Here is a 23,968-nt window from a genome sequence, read left to right on the forward strand (position 1 = left end):
AGGTCGTGGTTCAGTGAAAGCACGGCTTCTTCAGTAGGCTATAATTGTTAAATCCTACTTGAGAAAGCATACTGTTCACAGATGTCAATAGGACATTACCATTACCTGAATGACTTGTATTGATCGGGAGGTTATGCCTGTTCTGATGATGGCATAAACCATGTTAGATTGTTGGCTCTATGTGCATTGTTTGGTTCTCCTCTCCCTGTCTGTTTCTGTGTCTTTGTTTCTGTTGCAGGATGGCAGGCAGGTAGAGGAGCTGTGATTGCTGCAAGGGTACACCTGTGATCTGTGCCTCGGTTCTTAATAAGCTGTGCCCTAACAAGCTTGGTCTTTCATTACTAGCAGGAACATCATCACTGTTTGCTTTTTAGTTAGTAATGATTCTCTACACACTCTACACTTGCACTGATCCCACATCCACTCCCTACACTACTAATTTACATGACCCTCACATCCAACTGTTTCTTTGTAAGCACTTTTTATTGAATAAATACACTGTTATCCTTATTTCTGTGGCTTGTCACTGCCTGAAGTTCCTACGTATCTATCTATTCTTCCTATGAACCCAGTTGTGTTGGAGCTACATTAGTTAGTGGTGATTTGTTAATTAAATTGTTTATTATTATTATTTTGTTTACATATGTATTTTAGTAATGTAGTTTAATAAATACAATGTTTGACTTAGACACTTGAGGGCAGTAGTGGGCACAGGTGAAGGTGTATATAGGTAGGAAGTAGGAGGTGGCCTGTTGCACCTGGGTGATGGGCATATGTTTTTTTAACAGTGTGAGAGATAACGTTTTGTTTTGCTCAGTTGGAACAAATAAATCAGCCACAACCTCTGAATCCAGCCTGGAATATATTTTTGTCTTGCCTGCGTCACCTGCCCAGGGTGCTAGAAGTCGTCGTTTGAAGTATTAATTTAAGTTTAATTGATATTTTGTTAGTGACAAGCGGCCACTACACCGGTTATGACAGCTTTAAACAAGCACTGGTTGGCTACACACCTCATGCCGGGCTTATACAGATGTGTGTATTGGCACTTTGAAAGGTTTGAATTATTATATCCACATATCAATGTATAATTGTTAAATCCACTGCAACAATAGGACAAAGGAACACCAACAAAATGTGAATAGCCTACAAACAATTAGCAGGTGGGTGTAGGTGGTATTGCATTTCTTGTTAGACTTCCGGCTCTTCCGGTCGTTTTTATTCTATTAACTCCAGTCAACATTTATAAAACTATCTCCCCCAATAGTTTTTGTTCGATTCTCAAACCTGGCTCATACTACTAGCTTTTTCAAAGAAGATTTTTGCTAAGTTTGAAACCAATCCGAAATGGGTAAACTAGCACCCCATGTATTTGCATACGTCAATAAAAGTTGCCTGCAAATGTGCTCGCGGATACTAACAGGGCACGAGCACAAAAGTTCACATTGGCCGATTTACCTGGAGCTGAAAGAAATGGCTTGAGTTGCCTGCCCTGTTGTAGCAAGTTTAGCAAATGGTTGTCACACATACATGAAATGTTGTTAATATAGTTTATTCCCGTTATTTTAACAGATTAGATTTTTCGTAAAAACGTTCATGACATGATGGCAAATATTATATTATGTTAAGCGTGAGCATAGATTGTTGACATGTCTATCTGGAGCAAAGACGAAGATTAATACTTTAACTGATAACCACAATAGGAAATGATATATATTTAAATAATATTAGTCTTGCCTTCAGAAGCTTTTGTTAAACACACTCATTATTCTTTTTTTGATCGTGTCATCAAGCCAGACTGCTTTTGTGGGACAATGAAGGTCCTCAGTGACTCTGTTTCACCCCCACTTATATCTGATAGAAACGTCTTGTATATAGTTCTGTTAATATGCCCCTTTCAAAGGCACATGTTCAATAAAGTAGACTATATTTTAGACACACTTCTCAATTTATTACATTATTACCAAGTCTTGTTAGATCACGTTATATCCATTAATAGGCGTTTGGTTTTGTAGGTTGAACATATAAAACACAGGCCACATTTCTACACTGATGTTAAATTGAAGGCAGTGTGAATTTCGTGGCATTTCGTTTGAATATGAAGTTGACAGTAAGCTATGGTCTGCATTATGGAAGATTTCTGTTACAAAAATAACTATTAAGCTTTCTTTGCCTGGCGAGAACAACGACGGAGCTAAGTGTTCATGTTAACAGTTTATTTAATGCGATACAATGCGTTGGAAATCATACTCATATCACAAAGAAAAAAAGCAACATATGTGATGAGTTCCATCTAGAATAGCCCTATAGCCTATTTCTAAAAACCAAGTGAAAGGAATACTATACAGTGACAGCATACATTTCCGTAAAGTTTGCATCATGTCTCTGATTCTTATCGGACTTGTACCCCATTCTGCCACTGCAATGCCTTAGCTCACACGCTCGCAACCATATAAATCTATGCTCGCAACTGGTTGTCGCAAAGTATGACGTGTACAGCTAGTTGCAAGCGTGCACGAGGTCTCGGAGCTAGGGAAAAAAAGAGCCAGTGGCTGTTTATCAATCCACGTTTTTTTCCGTTCTTGCGAACTCGTTTGACGTCATCTTTCATTGCCCAAGTACAGTTCCAATCCAAAGAACACAAGTCACCAAGAACGCCAAAAATACCCGGAAATGTTCCTGATCCGCCCCTTTTATCAAGGATGCATTGGATGGTGACTTGACCAGCGAGAACGCTTCTGATTTCCCAGAAGTCCTTGCGGACTTGCAAGACCATTCTCGCAAGGACGCTTGCAAGAATGTTCTTCAAAAGAATGTACTTGCGTTCTCAGCGTTCTTCGGATTGATAAACAGCCACTGTTTAAAGCTAGACCGGAAGAGTCGGAAGTGGAAAGATGGCGCGGCCCAGTTTCGTGCTCTCGCTTGCCTCACTGCGCCACTGAGCACTTTTCATAGAATCTTGGAAGACAAAAGTTGCTTCCTCTAGTAATATTAACTCTATGGTCAGAATGACCCGAAGATAACACAATGGCGTATACATCTGACGTCACGAGAATGGTTGCGCTCAATTTCAACCCACCAAACTATGGAACGCCGACAGGGTCAAATGTACTCGTAATTTAAACGCGTATTTTTGATCGGACACCCGTTTAGGAAGCGCCTGCAGCTGTTTCATAAGCGGCTGCAGCCGTAAATGTGCAGGCGAAAGTTACACATGAATGTACGCGTTAGTTAACGCTTTCAGGCGTTAAATAAACGGCTGTATATTTACACGTGCAATTGCAGGCGTTAAATAAACGCCTTTATATTTACACGTGCAATTGCAGGCGTTAAATAAACGCCTGTATATTTACACGTGCAATTGCAGGCGTTAAATAAACGGCTGTATATGGCAGGCCAAAAGGACAAGTATTAGGACGTCTCCGTGTGTAAACCACGCGTAATTTACGCCGACTTTGCATGCAAAGACGGCGTCCATTACGCCGACTTCCATACAAAGTCGGCGTCTTTTTCGCCTCAAATTGAACCGTGTCACGTGACACGTTCAAAGCACGCGTTTATTTAGACGCGTGCTTTTAACGTGTCACAAAGCACGCGTCTAAATAAACGCGTGCTTTTTTGAGACGTGTCTATCAAACCACACGAAATTAACGCCTGGTTTTGACTCAATCAGCGTCTGGTTTTCCAAAATTAAAGTCTGCTTGCTTGAATCTCCGATGGGAAATTACGGCAACAATTGTAACACGTAAGTAAAGTAGGTCTTAGAATGCTTGTGCAAGCTAGGCTACTATCAAATACAATGCTAGTTAGCTATTAGTATGAAGTTGGTGGTCACAATTTCAATACTCTATGATATAAAAATTGGTGCAGAGACAAATAAATGCAGTAATATCAGGCTGGCTGGCTGTCTGTCTGGCTTGGAGCTTTGTGAACTTCCCTTGCACTGCGATTGCGTTGCCTCAGTATTGTGCGCAAATGCGCAAACTTAGTTGGTGGCAATATACAACTGTTGTTAGGCTAATCTTCAAGTCAAGTGTATTTTATTGTCATTTTCAATTGCATATGGTTGTACATAATAAAAACGAAACAGAGTTTCAAGTTCAAGTCTTTTAATGTCAGATGCACAGCACAGGGTCAGACTGTGCACTGAAATTCGTAGGACAAGACAACGCAAAGCAACCTGGCATAACATGACATATAAGTACTCAGAACAAGTGTACACCTATGACAAGCTAACATATAATAAACCTCCTAAATAAATACAAAATAAACACTAAACCTATTCCCCCAGGACCATGATGGCATATAAAACAACATATAACAGTAATTGGTGCCAGTGCAAACGTATGTAGCCTACAGTTACAGGACAGTATGTTCAGTGACAGGACAATATATACAGTGATTGGAGGTAGCAGTTATGAAGTGATAGGTTCTCGTGCCAATATACTGTGATGCCAATTTGTTGAGCGGTCATCTTCCTTGTATAGACCTAGAAAAATGAAATACACAGCCAAGGTGACAGAAATAAAGGTTCATCGGCTGTCCTTCACATTCACACACTGTTGTCTTTATACTTAACAGATCATTATGTCCCAAAGGCCCAACTCCTTCTCAGGTCACCTTCTGGCAGCAACCATGCAGCTGGATTTCATTGTGCAACCTGGCCTACCCAAGCTGCTGCTGGACCCAGGGTTGATTGTAATGGCACACTGGGACTTGCAGATGACCTGAAATACATATTTTTCTTTATGCTGTGTAAGATGTAGGCCTACTGCTTTTAACTTGAGTTGAATGCTATTAAACCCTCCCATGGTCAGCAAACACTAGCCATTGCTCTACTTCAGAAAGGATACTGTTCACTGCTGTATGAGTCAATAGGACATTACCTGAATGACTTGTAGTGATTGGGAGGTTATGCCTGTGCTGATGATGGTATAAACCATGTTAGATTGTTGGCTCTGTGCATTGTTTGGGTCTCCTCTCTGTGTTCTGCTTCTGTGTCTTTGGTTCTGTTGCAGGATGGCAGGCAGGTAGAGGAGCTGTGATTGCTGCAGGGGCACACCTGTGACCTGTGCCTTGGTCCTTAACCCTCGTGCTGCCTTCGGGTCACATGACCCAAAGGTTCATAACGAACCATCGTTGTGTTTACCCAATTTTACCCAATACAAAAACAAATAAAAATAATTTTCTTTTAACCTTCGCAATGTGGGGGGTCTGAGACAGCCCAACGGTTAAAAGAAAATGCTTCACTTTGTTTTTGTATGCGGTAAAGTTGTCGCAATACGACGGTGGGTCACAATGACTGATGGGTCAGAACGACCCGAAGATAACACAAGGGTTAATAAGCTGTGCCCTAAAAAGCTGGGTCTCTCCATTACTAGCAGGAACATCAAATCTAATCTTCCTATGAACCCAGTTAACACAAAATATTGTACACTGCTAATCATCAGCTAACTAAATGGTAGGTGAATAGACAATCAAGCTTGATATGGTATAGTCATGAACTAGCACTGTTCAAAGATGTCCAACCTAAGTTCTCAATGTCAATGTCAGCAGAAAAACACGAAAGAGCAGAAACCTGCTCTCGCAATGCAGTGTTAGTCTACTAATAAAATAATTGTGATAATTTTTCAACTTTCATTTATCTTCATAGCGCCCGCTCACTAGGGATGATTTTCCATAACAAATTACGCAATGCGCCCTCTACTTTTATGAGGTGACCTGACGCTCAGGTCGTTGACCCTTTAGTGACACCATCTATATGGGTAACACCATTTTTATTATCTGGGAAATCACACCATAATCTTTTGATACATTTCCTTCTCATGTAATACACTTTCCCCTACATTCAGCCTAATAACATACTCCAAACTAACACAATGTACCATCATTAGGCTACAGTGTCTTGGTAATGGGTGAAAAATACTAGATTTGAACTGAGCTTCCATTCAGGGATACGACTGCAGATGCATTGATTACAGAGAAGTTTAAAGAATTATAATAGACATTTTTGTAAGTCCATCGGTAATATCTGTAGGTTGCCACCTACACTCAGAAGCCAATGCTACTTAGAAACCCTTTTAAAATCAAACACTCTAAAAGTAAGGTTTTACAATTTAATTTGATGTCTTTAATTAATTCAAATATGCCTTATGTGTTACAGTGTGTGGTGGCGTAGGACCCAAACGCAGGAGAGTAGCCAGACATTGCCTCAAACAAAGGGTTTATTCTTTTAATTGGGAAACAGACAGGGTCAGTAGCGGTCCTAGTACATATGGCGCCCTAGGCAAGATTTATCAACAGCACCCCCTCTTCATGCTGCCCTAGGCGGCTGCCTATGTCGCCTATAGGAAGGACCGGCACTGGACAGGGTACTCACGTTAAGGACAAGACAAAGACTGGACACAAAACAGGAACCTAAAATACACAGAACCAAACAAGACACAGGTGGACATGATAATACAAACAAGAACTGAAACCACTGAATGAGACACAGGTGAAGACAATGGCAGACACGGACACAGTAGGGCAGGGCAAAACCAAAAACGGGGTCACGTTTGTGGCTGTGACATTATGCCTGCCCAAAGGTGGGTGACTGTATTATCCTAGACTCCATGTACTGTTTGAACTGTACATGGGTTGTGTGTATGGGCAGTCTCAGGGTTATGTCACAGGTGTTGGCCTCTGGGCACACCCTTGGTGCTGGGGGAGGACCAGGGGGACAGGGAGCTGCTGGTGCTGGGGGAGGACCAGGGAGATGGAAAGAGGCAGAAGAATTGAATATCCAATACAGTGCCAATACACACATCTGTATAAGCCCGACATGAGGTGTGTAGCCAACCAGGGCTTGTTTAATGCTGTCATAACTTGATTCATAGGAAGATTAGATAAGAACTTCAGGAAGTGACAAGCGACGGTAATAAGGATAACAATGTATTTATTTAATAAAAAGTGCTTACAAAGAAATGGTTGGTAAATTAGAAGTGTATGGAATGGGTGTGGGATCAGTGCAAGTGTAGAGTGAAGAGAATCATTACACACTAAAAAGCAAACAGTGATGATGTTCCTGCTAGTAATGGAGAGACCCAGCTTGTTAGGGCACAGCTTATTAAGGACCAAGGCACAGGTCACAGGTGTGCCCCTGCAGCAATCACAGATCCTCTACCTGCCTGCCATCCTGCAACAGAACCAAAGACACAGAAACAGAACACAGAGAGAGGAGACCCAAACAATGCACATAGAGCCAACAATCTAACATGGTTTATACTATCATCAGAACAGGCATAACCTCCCGATCACTACAAGTCATTCAGGTAATGTCCTATTGACTCATACAGCAGTGAACAGTATCCTTTCTGAAGTAGAGCAATGGCTAGTGTTTGCTGACCATGGGAGGGTTTAATAGCATTCAACTCAAGTCAAAAGCAGTAGGCCTACATCTTACACAGCATAAAGACAAATATGTATTTCAGGTCATCTGCAAGTCCCAGTGTGCCATTACAATCAACCCTGGGCCCAGCAGCAGCTTGGGTAGGCCAGGTTGCACAATGAAATCCAGCTGCATGGTTGCTGCCAGAAGGTGACCTGAGAAGGAGTTGGGCCTTTGGGACATCATGATCTGTTAAGTATAAAGACAACAGTGTGTGAATGTGAAGGACAGCCGATTAACCTTTATTTCTGTCACCTTGGCTGTGTATTTCATTTTTCTAGGTCTATACAAGGAAGATGACCGCTCAACAAATTGGCATCACAATATATTGGCACGAGAACCTATCACTTCATAACTGCTACCTCCAATCACTGTACACATTCTCCTGTCACTGAACATACTGTCCTGTAACTGTAGGCTACATACGTTTGCACTGGCACCAATTACTGTTATATGTTGTTTTATATGCCATCATGGTCCTGGGGGAATAGGTTTAGTGTTTATTTTGTATTTATTTAGGAGGTTTATTATATGTTAGCTTGTCATAGGTGTACACTTGTTCTGAGTACTTATATGTCATGTTATGCCAGGTTGCTTTGCGTTGTCTTGTCCTACGAATTTCAGTGCACAGTCTGACCCTGTGTTGGTCTGTGCATCTGACATTGAAAGACTTGAACTTGAAACTCTGTTTCGTTTTTATTATGTACAACCATATGCAATTGAAAATGACAATAAAATACACTTGACTTGAAGATTAGCCTAACAACAGTTGTATATTGCCACCAACTAAGTTTGCGCATTTGCGCACAATACTGAGGCAACGCAATCGCAGTGCAAGGGAAGTTCACAAAGCTCCAAGCCAGACAGACAGCCAGCCAGCCTGATATTACTGCATTTATTTGTCTCTGCACCAATTGTTATATCATAGAGTATTGCAATTGTGACCACCAACCTCATACTAATAGCTAACTAGCATTGTATTTGATAGTAGCCTAGCTCGCACAAGCATTCTAAGACCTACTTTATTTACGTATTAGATGTTGCAATTGTTGCCGTAATTTCCCATCGGAGATTCAAGCAAGCAGACTTTAATTTTGGAAAACCAGACGCTGATTGAGCCAAACCAGGCGTTAATTTCGTGTGGTTTGATAGACACGTCTCAAAAAAGCACGCGTTTATTTAGACGCGTGCTTTGTGACAGGTTAAAAGCACGCGTCTAAATAAACGCGTGCTTTGAACGTGTCACGTGACACGGTTCAATTTGAGGCGAAAAAGACGCTGACTTTGTATGGAAGTCGGCGTAATGGACGCCGTCTTTGCATGCAAAGTCGGCGTCAATTACGCGTGGTTGACACACGGAGACGTCCTAATACTTGTCCTTTTGGCCTTCCATAGCAGGCGCTTCCTAAACGGGTGTCCGATCAAAAATACGCGTTTAAATTACGAGTACATTTGACCCTGTCGGCGTTCCATACCAAACTGCATTAAAAACTGAAGAAAATCGACCCATCATACCTATCCCTGTTCATCCTATGGCGTATGCTTTCGAACCAATACGTAATTATGTACCCGCAGGACCACAGTTGTTCCATATGATGCAGAATATGTGGTTTTGTCGAAAGATATAAATATAGTTAACACTGACAGGTTGAACAACACCGAGTGGTGTACTTGTAGCTAGCTACTTGTTGTAACTGCATGACAATGCCAACAGACAGAATCGATCTGATCAAAGAGGCAGACCTGCATGACCTGGGGGGTGTTCCATCAACGTCGCTAACGCAAGTCGCGCTAACACGAATAAGTCTCACTTGGGTAAACGTCAACTTAGACTTAAGCCTCAAGCCGTTCCACTAACGTTCCGTTCCACTAACAGGCAACGCTAATTCAAGCTAGACCTCAATAAACTTAGATTGTGCAGCCCAGATCAGGCGATCGTCGAAAAGAGGAGTTATAGGACACAGTCCTGTATTCAAATTAGAGGATTGAATTAGTGGAAAACACAGGGGAGGGGTAAATGAGGACTAGAAAGATGGGGAGAGAGAGAAGTTCCCAAGGGACTCATCCTGTCACATCTGTGCTTCTGTCCTTAATACAGATTTTGGTTGGGCCTGATTACATCATTTCTTATTTCTGGAATATTCCACGTTTTAATGGAAAGGGAGAAAGGGAAAAAATAATTAAATATAATCAAGACAATGGGAACTAAATGGAGATGGCCCACTTTTCTGACATTAAAACCACCATTCCAAACAGATGGCAAAGTGAAAAGCTATTGTTTAGGCAGAGGAAGGTTAGAATTATGACACATAACATATTAAAATGGGTACTACATTAAGGTACTAAATTGGCAGTCCGCCTAGAGAGAATATGATCAGTCTATACTTTAGTTCATTTTCAGGCTGGTGGCCTACATATAGTTAACTATAGACTTTTTGTTACCTATAACTATATACTGAAAATTATATAGTTTTTTCTGGTCAGTATAGGGCATGAATTTATTATTTAGTCTGTTTAATTGGCCTCTACACACTAGCTAATATAAAGCTTAAATGAAAAGAAATTATGTCTGAAAATCTCTCTCTATGTTTATCGATTTAAGGATTTAATATATCGAGATCGATGCATTCCCATGCCTTTTAATATTTTTAGTTATATCTTCTGATCTATCACCAGATGAAGTGTGCATTACTTTTTCTCACGGACGCCGGTAAGTGATACAGCCGGTAGATGTCGTTGCATCCCATGTTATTCCCTTGCCGTGCCCCTCCAGCCCCAAGCCCCGGACGCTAAGGAGAGAACGATGCGCAGCCGAACAGCAAACCCGAAAACCTCATCAACTCGCTAACAAAATAACCGGGACGTGGTAGAGGGGACATTGTTCCACAATTACTGCATGCAACTGGGAGGCGGGTTACTGGTTTCGACGTGATTAATGATTGGTTTATTTACAATACCAAAGGCTGGAAAGTCTTGAAATTGCTGGTTACAGTTCAGAAACAATGATATTTTAATCAATATTTTTACGCTCTGTAAGGAAAATATAGGGGATATTATGGAACCAGTACGTTGGTGGCGGCAATAGGAAAAACAGGTATGTCATTTTCACTTGGTATATAAATGATCAAAAACGGTTTGTAGTCTACACTTTATATTTTGATGCATGATTCATTTTGTGATCCGTGAAGTTGGTGTCCACTTGCTGTGAAATACCGACTAGCGCAGTGTGTGTAGAGACCCTAGCTTCAGCAGTAGCCTTCGTTTCCTTAGCAGCGAGCCACCACCAGCGACTACGTTTTACAGAATTGGCAAATGCCAATTAGCCTACATATAAATATATAGCCTATATCAATCACTTTTGTAGCCTTGTTTGAATATGTCGCAAGAATGTTACAGTTGAGGCTATGGTTGGTTAAAATAGCTAAATAAGACAATATACGCGTTACAAACGTAGCCAAGCAAGCAGACTGAACTGCCCCAGCAAGCTTTTAGGAGCCAATACTCAGTCACTGTATTTGTAAATAGTCACTATTTCCGTCTGCTTGTTTCCAGTCTCGTCAGGATATCCTTTGACGCGACTAGTATGCCATTAATCAAGTTCAAGTTGTCTCTTGTTTGATTGTCTTAGTCTTAGCCTACGAAAAATGAATCATTTCCGACGATGCAGGTGTTTTGAGTAGCCTAGCCTAACATTTCGGCCTACATTCTTATCTTTAGTGCACGATTGGCTTCCAATTGGCCAAGTTAATGTTGACTTGAATGGCATGGTTTCTATATTTTTTTATTCAAAGACAGTTTATTTCTGTTACAGGCCTATCGTGTAAATGTTATGACAGGCTCTGCCCAAGATACAACTTTAAAAGCAGTCTTCATATTTTAACAAACACTTGGGCTACTTCACGGCCCATAAAAACATTAGGCTGACATCAACTGTATTCAGAGGAGAAGTCACACAAATCTTTGCACATTCATTAAATATACGATCAACTTTATGGTGACCACCGGTAATTTCTGTTTAACACGTGTGACCTTTGTAGCATATAGGAAACCGATAAACACACTTCTGCTAAAAATGTAGCTACAAGTCGACAATAGCTCGACATGAATCGAATCTTAACTTAATAATGTGGACTAATTTAAGGTTTTACTGTGACTGTTGCACAATTTATAGCTATACTTAAAATTGTGAATTGGTGCGTGTGTTGTCTCTTGCAGTGCTCAGGAGTTGCTAGTAGCCTAATTAGAGGCGCGTCATAGCGTGATCACAGTTAAACAAACTGGTCTTACCGGTGATCTTGTCGCTCCGATGTGACAATGTGATTCACAATCGTCTAGTTTTATGTGACCAGGAACCATGTAGGCCTATGTGTGAGGGACCTGCATGTGCTGGCTTTCTGTAGCTACCTGAACCATGACGTCGCAGTCAGTACACAAGTCTGAGTTGATGACAGTTGAGTTTGAGTCATATACAGACAGGCATGGTATCAATGCTGTAAAGAGCTAGCTTGCCACCCTCCCTGTAGTATTTCTAAATCAAATTATTTATTCAGAAGTCTAAAATTGCAGACAGGTAGTCTCTATTGGTTAACTGTCAACATACGGCCCCCACTCTACAATTCAGATATGCACACACACAATACCAGGGCTCTCAAGTGTCACGCATTGAGCGTGACAGTCACTCATTTCGGTCTTTTGTCACGCACTCCCGCCACACATCGTATTTCTCACGCGGAAAAACTATTTATATTTAATATGCCGCAGCGCCCAACCGAAATTTCTCTGGCCGCGCCTCTCTCACTATGGAACCGGCAGGAATCAAGCGCGTCCTCCCCTGTAGTTCTTAGTCAAGCCTGCCACTTATCACCCAATCAAAAAAAAAAGAAAAGGTCTACACAATAGCTAATCAGAAAATAGCACTATTGCTCAAGCAACCCTAAATTTAATCTCAGCACCCCTAAAAATAATAATAATTAAAAAGTTCATGAAGAAAGGGACTTTCTTTAGTTTTTTCATTCATTCAATATTTTGCATAATAATACATAAATGTATGAATTGTTATACAGTGAAATTAGGGATTTATAGGCATGCAAACTCCTCACCTTTTTGAAACCAAAATAACCTACGTTCGTGGCCGTGGCCAACACAGCATTTTACCCGTGCTTCCCAACTTTACAACTGGCTCTGGAACCAATGCTATACAAAAAATGTCTTTATGGTTAAAAGAACATGACATTGTTTACAAGAGCACAGATTCTACATAGATCTAGCCTCTTAATTTTGCTCTCGAAGTGCACCAGATTCATGCGTTTAACTTTAAAATTTAATTAATTTTCTTCCGGGGGAGAATGCCCCCGGACCCCCCTAGAGGGTCGGGGGTTCACCGTATCCTTCTCACCTTTTTCACCCTTGACCTGTTTGCATGCCTGTTATTAGCAAGGGGTTTTTGCACTTTTGCAAGGCACTGTATTCATGTCACATTGTCATTGGGGGCTGAGCACCCCTAAAGGTCTGATCCTAGAATCGCCCCTGAGTCTAGGCCTAGTCATATTTTCATTATCACACGATGACTGACATATTGTCACATTATAAACATATTTTTCAAAATAGGCTTAATAATTTTATTAGCACTAAATACATTTAAGTGTTTTGCATAGTCAATGTTTTTACACTTTTAAAATCATGTCATACTTTATCATTATATCCTGGCCATGGATGCATTAATCATTGCTGCCTTTCAAAGATGTGAGGTAAAAAGCAATTAATTAATACATTTTTAGGGGGGGCTGGGGGAGGGGAAATGTCACTCTTGCCTGTCTTCAAAACTTGAGAGCCCTGCAATACAAACATGCACGACTGCGCCCCCGTCGAAGGTACGCCTGCACCCGAGATCGAATGCGCCATCGACATCTCAAGTGAGGTTAGACCACTACCAACTACTCCAACGAAAAGCTAGCGATTTGCTGGCACGGGTGGCCTTTATACTTACCTGAGTTTAACCGATCTACACATACATACACACACAGACATATACACAATACAAACATGCATATACAATACAGACATAAACACACTACAAGGATGCATATACAGATATGCACACACATATACACACATACAATACAGATCCAGAGCGACTTACAGTAAGTACAGGGACATTCTCCCCGAGGCAAGTAGGGTTAAGTGCCTTGCCCAAGGACACAACATCATTTTGCACAGCCGGGAATCGAACCAACAACCTTCTGATTAATAGCCCGACTCCCTAACCGCTCAGCCATCTGATGCATATACACAATACAGACATGCACACACACATACACAATACAGACATGCACACTAGGGGTGGGCGATATGGCCCAAATCTTCTATCACCGTATGAGTAATTTTATATCACGGTTACGGTATATATCACGGTATGTAGTACGAGCGTTCCGATTGGCTGATGCGCAGTCATGCCACCCGCGTGACCTACTCACAGCTCAATACGGATCCGTAATGCCCTCCGACGAAAATTTCAAAATGAGCAAAAGCGATCAGTCTGCGTTTTACTATCCATATCTAACTTCGGTTTCGGCGTATCAACCTCGTTAAAGCTCGGTCGATACGTTAAAGCCTCAGTTTGATATTTCCCGGCATGACCTCACTCTCAGTTAGTAGGCTAAGTAGTTAGCCTTCACTAGTCATCCTAGATCAAGAATGCTAGCAACGCCACCAGTGTAATTTTACAGCAAGAGACATAAAACTTGAACAACAAATCGAATTGGTTACCTGCAGAATGGGTCATCAAATATATAATTAATTAGCATCGGCATGAATGTGGTCCGCTTAGACAAAATACACTCCGTTCCGTCAGACCAACGCAAATGTGCTTCAAGGTCAAACGAAAATAGCAAATAAAATAAAAGTTAAACTACAATTCTAAATATCGCAAGAATGCGATTTATATGATGGCTTATATACAACACAACAACCAGACATTTAATTGACACGTGTAATACAAAAATATCACAAATTTGTAAAGACTTTGGATGCGAGCCCTTTTTGCCCAACCTACCTGCTGCAGTTATCGTCTTCTCTGCTGCAGGGCAACAACAACATGCAACTACTGTGTGAATTTGTTTTCAAAATAAGAGTATAAATTTGTTATATGAATATATCTAATGTGACTAGGGGGGTTATGACATATATGCTTAATAAGAATGTATGAAATACATAATTTAAACCAATAATTTTTTTTTTTTTAAGTATACCGCGGTTGAAACCGTATAGCCAAATCTCTCCCGGTAGACACATTTCTACCGTCGCACGGTATATACCGTCATACCGCCCAGCCCTAGTGCACACACATACACACAATACAAACATGCATACACACAAATACAATACAAACATGCAAACACATATAAACAAGATGACAGAGAGAGGTGCAGCGATGAATGAATGTGACAGATCACTTCATCATCAACGTGGCATCACCTGGCAACAGTGGGGGTGGAAAAGAGAGTGTGTTTGTTGGTGTGTGTGTTGATGAGTAGATGGGTAAATGGAGGGCGTGTGTGGATGACGGCAGCCATTTGTCTCTGTACTGCAGCCGTGTGAAGGTGTCGGAGACTGACCCTTCTCACGTGACACACACACAAAAACACCCACACACACTCTCATCCCCCAGACCTTTGTTCTTTCACTGGGACACCTCCCCCTGTCCCTAATTGAATAGGATTATATCCCAGTGGGGGTACATTCCAGGGGTCTGGAATATACCCCCCCTCTTCCTCTATCAATCCCTCCATCCATCTCTCTCCCTAAATACCTCTCCAACAATATCACCCTGCCTTAATCTATACTTCCACCCTCCCAACTAACTATCCCCAGTTCAGGCTGCTCTGGGTCACAGAGCACAGCCCCAGCCTGGAGTCTCCTTAGACCCAGCCTAGAACCTCCTTAGACCCAGCCTGGAGCCTCTATACAGCCAGCCTGTAGTCTTACACTCATAGCCAGAGACCCCAGTCGACACAGTGTTCCCCTCCTGAATGGTGTGGATGGCTGAGGTCAAAGTTAAGTCATCATCACCAAGGACCCTCGCTTGCTCGTTCTCCTCCGTTAGGTCTTCCTCACCCTCTCCTGTCTCCAGTCATCCTCCTTCTTCTCATTTTGGCACACATTCACTTTTCTTCCTCCATGGATGGTTTCCCTCTCTCTTTTCTTCTCTCTCATTCTCTCTTGCACATGGACACACACATGTAGACACGCACACACAGACAAACATAAAACATTTACAGACACACATAGTCACACACAGACATACAAACACAGACAGACACACACACAGACAGCGAGGGCAGACTAAACCAGGAGAAGACTGCTCCGGTGAGCACAGTGGGGGTGGCAGCCCTAGTCGTCATGGCAACCAGGAGGTCAGAAAAGGTTGTGAGCTTCCTTGGGGCAATGAGATGGAGACACAGCTGGCATTAACATTCTGGGAAGGCTTTCAAAAAGCACTCTAAAACACAGGACATATTTAAAGCTACTACTTATCACTTATAATATACTACTATATTATTATAATTAATTAATAGTTGTTAATAAGATACTACTTCTTTTATGTTTGTATTAAGTGTGGCAGATCATCAAATACAACCTCACAGTTCTGTCTGTGTAAGTGCAGAGAGACCATATTTTAACAGACACACAACAATATTAATAACACCGCCACTACCAGCCAGACAGGGAAATAACAACAGTATATCTATAGGCTACTACGTCTATTAAGCTGCTTTTCCACTGCATGATACCGGCTCAACTCTACTAGCTATGTTTGTTTTCTGCTGATACCATGCAATGTAGCTGGTCATCATAGTGACGCTTAAAAAATCTGCCGTACGAACGTTGCTATTAAATGCTGCTAGAACAGAAGCTTGGCTATTGAAAAATGGCAGATTTGTGCAGTGTCCCGTGTCGCGATTCTTTGGCCAATCAGTAGTCTGCAGTGTTTCACCCTTTGGTATCAATTCTGCTGACTTGTAACCTCAACCATTCAGTTGAAAAGAGCTTATAACTAGACATGTCAAATACAAACACAGACGACTTATATTTAAAGAAATTCATTAAATGTATCTATGATTATAACTGTTCAAACAATCATGTTTTAGTTCTAGTAGCAAACTCAACTTCAACTAGAGAGGATACAATTTCTGGGGAAATTGTAGGGTGTGCTTGCTTGCGTCGGTTGCACAGGGGTCTGTTTTTTAATGACATTTTTACAACTGATATTTCTGTATATTTTATATAAAAATGCATACTTATTATTTATAAAGATTACATAGATTTAAAAGCTTTGAAAGCTCTTTTGCTGCTCATTTACAACTCAAAATACGAGTGAAGTGTAGAATGAAATAGATGTCTTCTCATTTCCCCTTCAAGAGGCAGCCTCATCGTTGAATCAAAACGAATAAATTTGGCAGACCGGTGTAAAAATTGACCTAATCTCTATGACTTAAACGTCCTTTTAAGTTTTTCCCTTCTCGTGATATTTTCAGGCATTTAGCCTACTCATTGCATTCATTCATTAATAAAGAACCCCCTTTGAAGATTATTCTACGACGTTACCGGCAGATGGAATCGCGATTCAAACAGTACCATCTGCTAACTGAAAATATGCCCCCCAAAACGTAAATAAGCTTGACATTTATTTCGTGGAAAATCGCTCATTCATAAAAAGCTCGCTGGTAGCGATCAGTCAGTAACAACGCAAAATGCGATATAGCCCTTTGTGGAGAAGCTGCCCCGGTAAATTGTACTACTACGGTACAGTACTAGACTACTGCTGTGTTCGTCTTGGTAGCGATTGCGTTGGTTGAATTGGATTTAACGTTCCGTTGTACGGTTTAGGCTGAAATAAATTATTTTCATGAACAGATTGACAAAGTTTAGGCTGTGGCAATGAAGTTCAGGTTAGTAGTTAGATAGACTTTTGATTTAAGTAAGGGGAGTGCCGAACATGTTCTGTTGCCGTTTGACTTCCTAAACAGCTGTGTAGATGTTTTTGTAGTGTCTCGCGTAGGCTACAGCGTTGCAGTGATACACTGGTTTGAAACCACAGGTAATGATAATTTCAGCCACAAATCGTTTACTTGTAATCTAATGTCATAATAAATCCTACAACGAAAATGTATTTGTGAGGAATGTTTATTTTAACGATTGAAAACAGATGCATCATAGACCACTGTAGTATGTGTTGCCCGGGCATCAGAGGCTAATGTCATGATGCTAATACTTCAGTGAAATAGTAGACTACTGTTTTCGAAAGTAGATGTACTTCCTTAATAAAATCAGCTTATATTGTACATTACACGTCACAATTCTGTGTCATCACAAAGTAAAATTAGTAAATAGTTATCACCCTGGCCTCTTTGCTTGTGGAGTTTCTGCAGCTGCCTTGCAGTAAAGCAGTTAGCTTAGCTATCTCCCAGAAGTTAACGAGCTGCTAAACTAATGTTCTGCTAGAGGTAGTCACGCGATTTTTCGTGACGTTAGTGACGTAAGTAGCGTCATTGACTGTGGCTAGCAAGTTAGCTAGCCACAAAAAAAAGCTTCACTTTTCACCACAAAAACTTAATTTCTACTTAAACCATGCAACGGAACGTAAATCCCAATAGAAGCAACTCAATCGCTACCAAGACAAAACTTTTGACACCTAGGTTGTCTATGTAGGCCAAATATTGACTGAGTTTTAGGGGGGCAAAAAGAACTAGAAAGGCATTTCCTGCTGAAAATGCGTTGGAATGCTGAAATCTGAAATTATTTTTTTTAAATGGCTGAAAATACAGAAATGAGAAAATACCCGCAAGCTGAAATGAATGTCAAGAAATGTGTGAGTCACACAAAAGAGGCAGTGTGGAAACTGAACTGCATCATCTAACAACGCTAAGAGCTGAAATACAATGCGGGAGAAGCTGAAAGCTGAACTGTTAAACAGAAGAAGAAGTAGGCCTAGGCTAGCTAGTCATAAAAATAATATTATTGTCTTATCAGCTGAAATTATAGTTGGGATAGTAATAGCAGTAGCAGATGTGTGCATTGAGTGCGTTTACTCGGCTTTCTTAGTAGGATTCAATGTGTTGATGGAATGAAACATACAGCAGTAGGGCCGATACAGGAAGACACGGCGACACTTTGTTGCAGAAGGATGATGGTGCAAGTTTTGTCCGTGGAGCATACAACGATTAATAAAAAATAATCATGTAGACGCGTTTATTGAGTAATCGTATAACTAATTACACATGTAAACGGAGTAATCGTATTATTGGCATAAACCGACAATTGCTAGTAATCGGGTTTCTCATGGTCAAGTAAACGTACCAATCACCTATTTGAGAGACTGAGTGGTGCGTGTCTGTCGTTACGGTGATGGTGCAGCTATGATTGCTAACGCGCTGAGGGGTGCGTGTCTGTCGTTACGGTGATGGTGCAGCTATGATTGCTAACGCGCTGAGGGCAGAGAATAAGAGAAATGTAGCTAGAATCCACACCTCAAACATGATAACCTAGACGCAAAACTGTACGTCCAATCCAAAATCTAAGGATATTTTCCGAGACCCAAGACTCTGCCGAAACCAGAGATATTCTTTATATGTCTGTGCAGTCAGAAATACGACTCTACCTGCAGTTTCGAAAACGTGTTCCTTTTGCTTTCCTGGTGCGTGTTTGTTTGGGTGCCACGGTTATGGCGCAGCTGTGATGGCTAACGAGCTGGGCAGAGAGAATAACTAATGTAGCTAGAATCCACACCTCAAACAAGTTAACCTAGACGCAAAACTATACGTCCAATCCAAAAAATAAGGATATTTTCCGAGACCCAAGACTCTGCCTAAACCACAGATATTCTTTATATGTCTGTGCAGTCAGAAATACGACTCTACCTGCAGTTTCGAAAACGTGTCCCTTTTGCTTTCCTGGTGCGTGTTTGTTTGGTTGTCACGGTGATGGCGCAGCTGTGATGGCTAACGAGCTAGGCAGAGAGAAAAACGAACATTTACCTAGCATCCACACCTCAAACAAGTTGACCTAGACGCAAAACTATACGTCCAATCCAAAAAATAAGGATATTTTCCGAGACCCAAGACTCTGCCGAAACCAGAGATGTCCTTTATATTTCTGTGCGGTCAGAAATACGACTCTACCGGCAGTTTCAAACTCTTGTTCTTTTTGCTTTCTCTGACGATTTTGTCACCAGATTTGCATTGGTCTCTATGGGGCGAGAGTTGGACTTTGTCTCGCTTTCGTGGGGCTCTGAACAAATGTGTACGTCTGTTGGAAACAACAGACAACTGTCTACGACCAGCACACAATTAGCTATCTATTGATCCAAAAATGAAGCATGAAGAGCGAAAATTGTGGCAATGCTGGCAAACTAGAAATATTTTTTCAACGACATCCGAAGCTGCCCTCCACTCTAAGCGTTTCAGTCTGCACTCTAGCGGTTTCACGTACACACCCATGTAAATCTCAGAAACGGCTTGAAAAAGTCATGAAACATAATCAGTGATATTGAAAAAGGTTGAATAGATATCAAAAAGCTGAATTATTTAAAAATAGTTTAGGGTTTTGTCAACATTTTAAAGTTTAAATGGTGGCTCTAGCTGAAAGATTGAGGAAGAAGAAGGATTTGGAAGTTGAAGTTTAAAGAAGTTTGAGAGGATTTGAAAGAAAACTCCATTGGAAACCCATGTTAAAAATATTATGAATATTGATTAATATTAATTCAAGCATAAGAGGTACAAAGCTGAAAAGTCATAGCACCCATGGCCTGAAACTGCTGAATTTTTAGATAGCTGAACGGTTTTAATAGCTGAAGATTTGAAGGCGCTGAAAGGTGCCACGGAAGAAATAGAAGATAAATAATAATAAGTTGAATAAAGATTCAAAGAACAATACTTGGAATGCTGCTTCAGCATTCCAACAATAAAGATTCAAAGAACAATACTTGGAATGCTGAAGCAGCATTCCAACAATAAGTTGAATAAAGATTCAAAGAACAATACTTGGAATGCTGAAGCAGCATTCCAACAATAAAAATAATAAGTTGAATAAAGATTCAAAGAACAATACTTGGAATGCTGAAGCAGCATTCCAACAATAAAGATTCAAAGAATAATACTTGGAATGCTGAATCAGCATTCCAACAATAATAATAAGTATGCAGAATAACAATAGTGTTTTTGCTTGCAGCAAACGCACTAATAATAATATATATGTGAGAGAAAAAAGGTTGTGCCCTTGCCGAAGACAAAGCACACCCAACTAGTCAGCACTACTGCTTATACAGGAATGTGTGGATGAGCTGCCTGGTCCCTTTTCTAAATGTGTGTGTGTGTGTGTGTGTGCACATTGTATAAGGGTTCAAACGCTCAGAGTCAAAGAGAGAGTTGGAGGGTCTAGAGAATGCTGACCCAGACTGTAGCCAGCATACAGCACGTCCTGTGTGAATATGGGTTACAGCTTTGTGTGTGTATATGTAGTGTGTAAATAAAGGGTTAATCATGCCCATGGGGAATCAGGTATCTGATACTGAGATTTTTTTCGCTCTCCCCCCCTCACCCCTCCTTGCCCCCCCCCCCCCCCCCCCCCCATATCCAGGCCGTGGCGCCCCCTGTTAGGGTACAGCATGTCGGCGCAGACCCAGAAGGAGTGGAGCTGCCTAGAGGCCCTGGGTCTGTCCCAGAAGGAGCTGGTACTGGCCGAGGCCCTGCAAATGGAGTATGATGCCCTCTCTCGCCTCAAACAGGACAAGGGGGTCCCCCCGGGTGACAGTGGGAAAGCCCCCACACCTCCTAAGGAACGCTCCTCCCCCTGCCGCCCCATCCCCAGCCCCCCCGGAGGAAGCAGCATGTTGAGGGGCCTCTCAAGCTCGGACCCCTCTCTCAACCACCTCCAGCCTGGGGGAGCACAGATGCCCCGGCCCTCCCCAGCCAGGGCTAGCACTTCCCGGGGGAGCTACAGCAAGGATCCCCTTTACATCCTGGAGACTCCGGGGAAAGAGGACTACTTTGGTTCTAGCTACGGGGACTCCATGGGCTCAGGCTCTGCTCTGAGTCTTTCCAAAGGGTTCCCCCTCCCTCCGGATGACCCCCCTCCAGCCATCCCCCCCAGGAACCCCCTCCCCCCATCATCATCCTCAGATAACCCCATCCTGCCCCCCAGGAGCTCTGCCCCTGTGCCCCGCGATGTCAACTTGTTCACCCCAGAGGAGGAGCTGCCCAAGCTTACCACAGGGGAATCGCTGAACTATGACAACCTGAACGACGCCCTCTCCAGGCTCAACGGGGACTGGCTGGCACCCAGGGGGAGGCGAGTCAATGGGGACCAATCAGGGAAGCCTGTGGCACGCAGTAAGACCCTCCCCCCCCAGGTCCCTCCCAGGACGTACACGCCCCTTCAGAAGAGCAACAAAAACCAGCGCAGGGTGTCAGCTGACCCGGTACATCATGATGAAAACCCTTATGACAGCATTATTACATCATAAAGATAACTATTTTGACAGCATGATGGCATTATAACAATAACCCCTATGACAGCATTATGATCTCATAATGATAACCCTTATGACAGCCTGATGACATTATAATGATAATCCTTATGACACAATGACAATCTTTGACAGAATGATAACATCATAATGATAACCCTCATGGTAGTATGCTAATTGTTATGACACAGATAATTTACATTACATTTAGTCATTTAGCAGACGCTCTTATCCAGAGCGACTTACAGTAAGTACAGGGACATTCCCCCGAGGCAAGGAGGGTGAAGTGCCTTGCCCAAGGACACAACGTCAGTTGGCATGACCGGGAATCGAACTGGCAACCTTCGGATTACTAGCCCGATTCCCTCACCGCTCAGCCACCTGACTCACCTGACTCAATATCATGATAACCCGTATTACAGCATGATAATAACCCTTATGTCGTTCCTTATGACACACATCTCTCTCTGTCTCTCTCCGTCTCTGTCTGTGTATGTGCTAGGTGTCTCTGGGCTCCAGGGTGAACGGTTTTGGCTACGAGCTGTTCCAGGTGTCAGAGGAAAGGGACGAGGAGGTGGCTGCCTTCTGTCACATGCTGGATGTGTGAGTGGCACACACAACCGAAAGCTCCTTGTAACATAATCTGTGGAGGGGTGTAGAGTTTGTGTTATAGAGCTACAACGTGATTTTACAGGGTTTAAAGGTGCTATTGAGCAATTGTGTTAATCAGCTAATATAAACTGCCAAGTGATAAGGTGATTAATTGTAAAGTGATTAGTGAGTGTAATTACTCCCTAATTAGCTAAGCTGGGGGATTATGAAAAGCATAAGCGTTTTAAGGCTTATCTCTAACACAAGCAAGAATGTGGGGAGTCCTTACACACAAACACATACACACGAACGGACACACCCACACACTGTATTTGCTGTTGAATGCCATCTGTGTTTCAACATTCTGATGTGGGCTGTGGTCGTGCAGTGGTCGTAACATGATTGTAACATAGTTGTGTTCATGTTGTGGTCAGGTTGCGATCAGCGTACCCCTGCAACGAGCGCTCCAGGAACGCGGGGCTGGTGTGGTCAGCGTGTGTGGGCCCGGACCAGCTACAGCATGGTCTGGGGATCAGCATCAAGGTCACAGTCATCAGTGACCACTTCACAGAACCTCTTACCTTCACCTGCGATGGTGAGACTTGGTGTGTGTCTACTTTTGTGTGTGCAGTGGTGGATTTAGGCATAAGCGACATGGGCAGCCCAAGGCGTCATCTTGCCGGGGGTGGCACAGGGCGCCTGCACCAAACAAATGTTGGTGCAGGTTGGTGCAGGCTAATCAAGGCCATAATTTGACCTCAGTTATGGACGTCGACATTTGGCGGAGGGGGTCGCCGGCGGGGGGGTTGCTGGTGGGTTGTTCGCCCAGGGAGCCATACAAGCTAAAACCACCCGTGTGTGTGTGTGTGTGTGTGCATATGTTACCACCAGTAACTCTGTGCACAGACATGCTGGTCCTCCTGTTTCAAGTTCAGCAACACACTTCACTTATCTTGCTCATTCACACGCACATACACACACTCTCACACACACACTGTCCTCTGGTCCCTGTCCTGTCTGAGTCCTTTCCTTTGGACTCTGTCCTGTCTGACTCCTGTCCTCTGGTCGATGTCCTCTGGTCCTTGTCTTCTGGCCTCTGTCCTCTGGTGTCTGTCCTCTCGTCTCTGTTAGGGGTGTAACGATACGATACATGACACGATAAAAAAAATTGTGAAACAGAAATTCAGTTTCAGCCGAACTCATTTTGGCCTGCAGTGAATTGTGCAGTGAATGCATGTGTGACGCAGGTGCAGAATAGTTTGCATGTTGGTACCTCAACCTATAGGATAAAATGCATGTCATATTGTAAGAAATCGCCATAACTCTACGATACATATTCTAACCTTTTTGCATAGCAATATATCTACCGTGATAACCCTAACCCATAGTTCTGTCCTGTCTGACTCCTGTCTCTGGTCTTTGTTTTCTGG

At 42.3% G+C, this 23,968-nt stretch overlaps 2 protein-coding genes across 2 annotated transcripts in view; both read left to right on the plus strand.

Moving 5' to 3' along the window:
* The window catches only part of LOC134017173 (protein phosphatase 1 regulatory subunit 15B), a 598,478-nt gene that overhangs the window by 516,825 nt on the left and 57,685 nt on the right, over positions 1-23,968 (plus strand). The gene's annotated exons all lie outside the window — the stretch shown is intronic.
* The window catches only part of pik3c2b (phosphatidylinositol-4-phosphate 3-kinase, catalytic subunit type 2 beta), a 47,655-nt gene continuing 33,912 nt past the window's right edge, over positions 10,226-23,968 (plus strand). Inside the window, exons 1-4 of the mRNA XM_062475905.1 lie at positions 10,226-10,520; positions 21,059-21,899; positions 22,450-22,550; positions 22,973-23,133. Coding sequence (XP_062331889.1) covers positions 21,087-21,899; positions 22,450-22,550; positions 22,973-23,133 — 1,075 coding nt within the window. The 5' untranslated portion in view covers positions 10,226-10,520; positions 21,059-21,086. The remainder of the gene's footprint in view (positions 10,521-21,058; positions 21,900-22,449; positions 22,551-22,972; positions 23,134-23,968) is intronic.

This window comes from Osmerus eperlanus, chromosome 1, assembly GCF_963692335.1.
Source record: "Osmerus eperlanus chromosome 1, fOsmEpe2.1, whole genome shotgun sequence".
NCBI classification, from domain to species: Eukaryota; Metazoa; Chordata; class Actinopteri; order Osmeriformes; family Osmeridae; genus Osmerus; species Osmerus eperlanus.